This window comes from Schistocerca serialis, chromosome 1 (genome assembly GCF_023864345.2).
Source record: "Schistocerca serialis cubense isolate TAMUIC-IGC-003099 chromosome 1, iqSchSeri2.2, whole genome shotgun sequence".
NCBI lineage: Eukaryota > Metazoa > Arthropoda > Insecta > Orthoptera > Acrididae > Schistocerca > Schistocerca serialis.
In genome coordinates, this window is record NC_064638.1 from 126,449,883 (window position 1) to 126,457,479 (window position 7,597).

At 37.3% G+C, this 7,597-nt stretch overlaps 1 protein-coding gene across 2 annotated transcripts in view; it reads left to right on the top strand.

The window, feature by feature from the left end:
- The window catches only part of LOC126463873 (estradiol 17-beta-dehydrogenase 2-like), a 229,496-nt gene extending 222,158 nt beyond the window's left edge, over positions 1–7,338 (top strand). For both annotated transcript variants that reach the window (XM_050096192.1, XM_050096193.1), the window contains exon 8: positions 7,018–7,338. In XM_050096192.1, the coding sequence (XP_049952149.1) occupies positions 7,018–7,140 (123 nt within the window). In that variant the 3' untranslated portion in view covers positions 7,141–7,338. The remainder of the gene's footprint in view (positions 1–7,017) is intronic.
- The last annotated feature ends 259 nt before the right edge of the window (positions 7,339–7,597 follow it).

Consider the following 7,597-nt stretch of genomic DNA (forward strand, 5'->3'; position numbering starts at 1 on the left):
CCCCAGAACACACTGTCTTTTTCTGCGGGCAATACGCGAACAACAGACATACAGTACACTTAGATTACACAGATACAGACATAGGTATATACACAGCAATAAGAGACGAATAACAACGGGCACAATTAAACGCACTGACAAACAGTATTTCAAAAACAACACGTGGAGAGTATATGCGGACACTACATCACAGACATGCCTATATGCAGCGTAACAGAAATCTCCAGAGGATGGACAGCGATACCCACGGTGACAGTGAAAATAGTGACAATGAGGAGGAACAGGAGAAGGAAGCTGAGATGTGACAGTAAATAAGCAAATTGCTAGCAATCTAGCCAAGAAAACACCAAATGCTGTAGATGGATGCGCACCTAAAGTAGTTAATACATAGAATTAGTAACAAATAGGATAAGCAACATTATTTCTCTATTAATAACCATTTGTGTGTGTGTGTGTGTGTGTGTGTGTGTGTGTGTGTGTGTGTGTGTGTGTGTGTGACTGGCGGTCAACGGCTCGAAGAAACCATTCCGAGGTATTCAACGTCAGTCACATTGGTGATGGTACTAACAAATCTCTCATCTATCCTATCTTCTTTCTATATTCTTCTTAAAAATAACAAAATTTTATTTATATTTCAACCTTAAATTATTGTTATTTTGAAAAGTGTCATTCTTTGTAAATTTTGTAGATAAAACAAAAGGAAAGAAAACTGTAAAAAGTTGAAAAACGAAAATTGTAAGATGTACGACCTGTTTTAAACATCAGGTAACAGGTCTATGATTTGGCAACAAATAAATAAATAAATAAATAAATAATAAAGGTCACCCCATAAATTGAACTTCACTGCCCTCGGTATCATTGCTCCGGGCACCCTGTGAACTGACCATTATTGTCCTCCAGAGGGTAATGGTGCTCTTCTTCCAAACTGAGCATCATTGCTACCTTCAGGGGATAATGGTGGTCACCAGGTAAACTGACCATCATTGTCTTACGAGTACAGATGGTCAGGCTTTAAATTAAATCATAGTGTCCAACGATAATTGCAGTCATCCTGTAAATGAACCATCATTGTCCCAGGGATAATGATGGTCACCTTGTAAACTGACCGTCATTGTCCCCACTGGGCAGTTTGCTATATTTTTGCTGTAACATCGTGATGTTTAGGGCATTTCGTTTCAATTTTGCTGTAACATTGAGCTGTATGGCGTAGTTCGTTACATTTTTGCTGTAAAATGGCGATGTATTGGGTTAATCCGGCATGTAATCTTCACTGTGCATTAACAGAAGGTGACAAACTTTTGTACTGCGAGATAAAGTTAATACTCCAGCATGAGGTTTCTGTAACGATTGACTACGAAAAAACTGAATCGAAAGGAAGTAAGTTTTATTTCAGACCAATACAAACGTGTATTAGTATTGTGAATACGCCATTTCGTTGCAGTGGCATGCAGTTTCCACAGTGTGTCAGTGTGATATAGTATTATCAGCAGAATATGAAAAACATGTTAAACTGCAAGATGAAGTTAATACATTAGCACAGAGGGACACTAAGATGTTTGGCTGACCTTGATATCGGTTTTACAGAACGATTTTTGACAAGTAGGTGTGTAAATATGATTGTTTACTTTGACATAAATGATCAAACTATTCTCGTTGATAAGTTCCCTTTAGACTGTAAGTTAGATGAGCAGCAGTGGATATGTGTGATTTGTAATGTTCTAGAACTGAACTTAAAGTTTTTTTCAGTAGTGCCAAGCAGTAGGCTGCGCATATTTTAATAAGTTCTACGGACATTTCAGATTTGAAAATATTTAATTTGAGAGTCCATTGTGCTCAGATGGAGTGGTACAGTTATTGAACTTTGGTAGTCACCAGTCAAGCGTAAAATGCAATTTTTATGAGTAGCTCCTATCTTTTTAAGCTTATGGAACTATCAAGTCTTGACAGCAGTCCCAATATGTTTGTTGCTCAGAATCTTAAATATTTTGAGAATTATTTCAGTTTTAGTGCAAAGATCGGATTTTTGTTAACGATCAGAAACCTGTAACTAAAATTCCTTACAACAATAAACAATCCGTGTGTTATTGTACTCAAAATCTGTATTTAGTCTGATAAATAATTTCATTTTAGTGCAAAGATCGAATTCGTATGGTGATCGAGTGTCTTTTGAAGATATTAACGCCGCACGGAGTGGCCGCGAGGTCTGGGGCGCCATGTCACGGATTGCGCGGCTCCTCCCGCCGGAGATTCGAATCCTCCCTCGGGCATTGGTGTGTGTGTTGTTCTTAGCATAAATTAGTTTAAGTAGTGTTTAAATCTAGGGACCGATGACCTCAGTAGTTTGGTCCCTTAGGAATTCACACACATTTGAAGATTTTGCACAAGATATTAACCTTTCATATCTGTCTGTGAAACCATATTCTACCATTGTTTTTATCCATATTGTATGTAAACATTTTGTATTCCATTTTATATTACGAAAACATGCAGTTTAAGTGTTGCATCACAGTAAAGATATTCTCAAAACATTTCCTTTCCATCCTAAAATGGCGCACAATCAGTTCGTTTGTCTTTGACCATGTTGAGTGTTTACATCTGCTATTTTGAATCACTGCTATTAGATCTTGGTATTATCTATTGCTTGATTATATGAATATAGCCTTTATGCGTTTTAGAGAGCCCTGGTACCATAGTTCTGACTAGCAATGTGGCAGGTTTCCTTGAATGTTTGTCTCGTGCATAGCTTCAAATATGCCTCGATCTAATGTACGAGGATCATTCAATAATTAAAGAGAGAAATTGGTCTGGAGAAAAAAGCGTTAATTTTTGCAAAACAATACTTTTCCACTTTTCAACGTAAGCCCCTTGAACACTTATGCACTTGTTCCAACGGGCTCCATAGAACTCTTTATCTTGATGTTGGAACCAATTTCCCCCAAACTTTTTCACATCCTCCCTGTCCTGGAACCTCTTCCCACGTAATGCCTCCTTCCGTGCACAAAACAAATAGAAATCACTAGGTGCTAAATCAGCACTGTAAAGGGGATCAGGCAGTACTTTCCAGTCCATTTTGTCGATGATTTCACGGGTTAGTTGAGCAATATGAGGAAGTGCTTTGTCTTGCTGGAGAATCACACCTCTCCTCTGAGATCGACGACGTCCCTCTCTCATGGCTGGCTTCACCTTGTTTAAAAGCAAATCCGAATAGTATTGGCTGTTCATTGTACGCTTCTCTTCGATATAATCACAAAAAACTGGACCTTCAGCATCCCTAAACAACATCAACATGACTTTTCCTGCTGATGCTTGGGTTTTGAATTTTTCTAGACACATGAGTTGGTGTGCTTCCACTCCATGCTTTATGAATCTGGCCCATAATAGTGAACCCAAGTTTCTTCATAGGTTAAAATGTTGATGAGAAAGTGCTCACCTTCCATTTAATAGCGTTCCTTTAGCTCTTGCACTCTCTGAACCTCGTTTCCTTGTGTAACCGCGTCAACTCCTTTGGGACCCATCTTGCACATGTTTTGCGGTACTTCAGCTTGTTACAGATAATGTTATGAACTGTAGCAGTACTAACTTGAACCTTAACAACTATCATTTCCACAGTCACAAGCGGTCGGCACGATTAATGTCATCAGTTCGACTTTCAAGTCAGGGAGTTAAAACTGCAACTGGTCGGACGGAACAGTGTTCGTCAGTCACTAAGTCGCGACCATTTTTGAACTGCTCTACCGACTTGTAAATATTTGCACGATTCATATAACCTACATTATAAACGTTAGACATTTTACAGTATACAAGGTGTAAATTTTAAATTGACTAACCAGAATAACTCGAAAAATAAGCTTCACACGAAAAAATGTGTAGAATCCATAGTTGATTATCCTCGAGGGGGATGTCCACTGGGGCTAAAATTAGCCCTCCACCCCAGCCCCCTGGGGGTGGGGCGGGAGGAAACTTTAAAATTTCAAATGGGAACCCCCATTTTTTATTGAAGAATCAGATTCTACATAGAAAACTACGTACATTTTGTATTAAACATCTGTTTTGATTCTTGGTAGTTGGCGCTGTCATTCAAGAAAACCCATGTTCTCATTTTTGCGTGGAAAATGGTTATGGATAAATAAAAAATACTTACATACTTCGTAAATTTTTATTCGCTAAAACTAAAACTCTCCCTCTCTCCCCATAGGGTGAGGTTTGAGAGAGGAATTAAGAGTTTTACAAATATTGACCCACATATTAATTTTTATTACAAAAAATTAGGTTCGTAACTCAGTTAGTTTTTTAGTTAATGAGTTCACTCGTTAATAAGCAGGATGTTTGGTTAGTCAGTTAGCTAATGAGATGATTTGTTTGATAATTAAAAGTTGTGTGGTCTCATGACCACGAAACAAACAAAACATCCGAATCTGCGGAAAAAATTAAGTGCACTCCGTCACTAAGGATAGCTAAATGTTCAGCGCATCTGACTGCCAAGCAGTGGATCTCGATTCGATTCCTGGTCAGGTTGGAAATTTCTCCGCCTGGAAAGTGGGTATTGTGTTGTCCTCATCGTCATCGACACATAAGTCGTCCAACTGAAAAGACTTGCAACTCGGCGGCCAAGAAAAGCATGAAACCGCAAAACATTTAATCTTCCAGTGCGAAGCATTCTAAGTTAAAAGACACAGAACAAAGACAAAGAATATTTGGCTAATCATATCTTGAAGAAATTGTGTCTAATAAAGACCTGGTAAAGGGTCTCCCATTGGGTTACACAGTAAACAGTTTTGGTACATGCAACAGCGGGCTAAAGCCACTGTTGCTTTGTCTCTCTGTGTAAATCAATCCCATTCACTATTGTCACAAAGAAATGGTAACATCGCATCTAAACCAGAAACAACTTTTTTTAAACGGGACATGAAGAAAAAAAGAATATATATTCTTGTGGCAGTCTCATAGACCTACTGGACCGTAAAATACATCTACAGATATACATGTCAGTAACTCTTCAGCCACAGAAAGGATAACATCGCTTCTGAACTGAATTGGAGGGCTATAACTGATGAGCCACAGGTAGCAAGCATATTTAATACTCCTTTCTTAAATATAGTGGAAAGTATAAAGAAAAACAGTTTAAGAGAAAAATCACAGCAGTATGTTGGGGAAAAAACTCTCATAAAATGCTTTCATATGAATGTATCACCAACTTCTCCTTCTAAAATGAAAAAAATATATATATATTCTCTCAAAAATAAAAGCTCACTGGGATTTCATAGTGTTTCCGATCGAGTATTATAGATTTGTTCTCATTTAATAAACCCTCTCTTGTCTGAAATTTGTAACACATCAACACTCAAGGTGTTTTTCCACAAAGATTGAAATATACCTTTGCTAAATCTGTCTTTAAGAAAGATAGTAGGAGAGATGTCAATAACCACCGACCTGATCGCTACTGACATCATTTTGCAAACTTTTTGAGAAAATGATGTATTGCAGAATAGTATCTCACCTGAGTAACAACCATATCCTCACAAAATTACATTTGGATTTCAAAAGAGTTACTCTACTGACAATTCCAATTACATGTTCCTTCATCAAGTTTTACAAGCATTAAATTGAAACATATGGATGGTTGGTATTTTCTGTATGATATCTAAGATCTTTAAGTGTGCAAATCAATGTTCTTCTAGATATGCTGAGCGTTTGTGGGACTGATGATATAGCCAACCAAGAGATAATGTCATATCTGACCAAAAGAATGCAGAAAGTTGTACTTAGTAATCCAACCAAGGTAGTCCAGAGGCATTATTCTAACTGGGAAAAAATCACGTATCTCGATCTCTAAGCATCAATCTTAGGTCGAGTATTGTTCCCCCTATATGTAAACGATCTTTTCTGTAATATACAACAAGCGAATTCAGCTCTTTTTGATGGTGACCAGTTATCTGCAAATGGTCTCACCCTCAACTTAAAAAAGCCACAACATATCCAGATCTGCACATCTAAGTGTACTACACGAACAATAAGTGTAACACAGGGTGAGAAAATAATAAATGGGATGGAAACTTAAAAATTTTGAGGTGGCCACACTGATGAGAATTTAAACATGACAAAGCACATTCTGGAAATCCTAAAAAAACTTAGTTCAGCCACATTTGCACTTACAGTCATTGCAAATCTTTGGGAGAAATTAGTAACCTGACATATTTTGCATATTTTTATTCAGTATTCTCACATGGAATGGTGTTCTGGGGTAAATTCATTGACCAAAGCGTGCTGTGAGAATGACATGTGGTGCTCACCCAAGAACATCTTGTAGACATCTGGTTGTGGAGGTACACATTTTGACTACTGCTTCACAGTACATTTATTCCCTCATGAAGTTTGTTATATATAATCCACAGCAGTTCAAAACGAATAACGATGCACATAATTAAAATACCAGAAGAGAAAATGACATTCATTACAGAACACTAGGGTTGTCATTAACAAAGGAAACGCTGCATAATGCTGCAATCAAAAATTTTTGTTCACTTAACCAGTGATTTAAAATGTCTGACAGCAAAGTAAAAACTGAAAATAAACTGAAAAAATTTCACCTTGACCACTCCTTGAATTTCGTAGGAAAATTCCTATTATTGTAATGTGTAAAAGATGGTGTGTGGTGATTACTAACTCACACCTGCATGTCTTCTTTTTTATTTAATATAAATTATTTAATTAAACACCTAGTCAATGATCAGCATATAGGTGTATTTACAAAATAATTTGTGATGTATACTTATCCAGCAAACGATTCATAGAACATGAGACTAACTAATTCATCCATTAGGAGGATATGAAGAAGAATTCAGACCGGAAACAGAAAATACCGATTCAATGGCGCAACGCATCCGCAATAGTTTCACAGCATTAACGTTTTTATGTCGATTTTTAATTCGAAAAGTAGCAGTCATGCTTAGTAGCAAAGGGACCATTACATTTTAGTGTTTTTCATATTTCTGTTCATTTGCTTTCATCTGATTTCAGAGAGTACACATGCCTGGTTTCATACCGACAATAACAATGACGGTAGCTGCCAACCTACCAGACTGGCTGAGAGAGATCATATCCCAGGCATGCCTGGCGATAATAAAAATGATATGGGGATAAGAAAGTTGTTGGCACAACGTCCGAAGAAAGAACGTTCTGAGGTGGATGAGAAGGGCGTCCAGACAGAGGAGCAAAGAGTCCCGTCAGTACTTGTCGTGTGGACGCGGAAAACACCTGTCAGTAACGTTACTCGATTATGTACTTTCTATTACGTATGTGAAATACTTCTATTAATTAACAATAAAATTTTTAATATAATGTTGTCTTTTATTTACTAGTACATTTCTGAAGAAAACTGTTGCCGTTCCTCAGATACACGTACCGCCGACCGATTGTGAAGAGGTCTCTTTGAAATTGGAAGTCGCATACAAGTAGAAAATGGCATGTGTTTTCGGTCTTTACGCAGCAGAGCATTTATGGACACTCATTTAATAATCCTATACTGTCAATATCTGAATTTATTTTCAAACAAATGTTCTCTACAAACACACAAGCAAATTTTATTGTCTGGGCATAC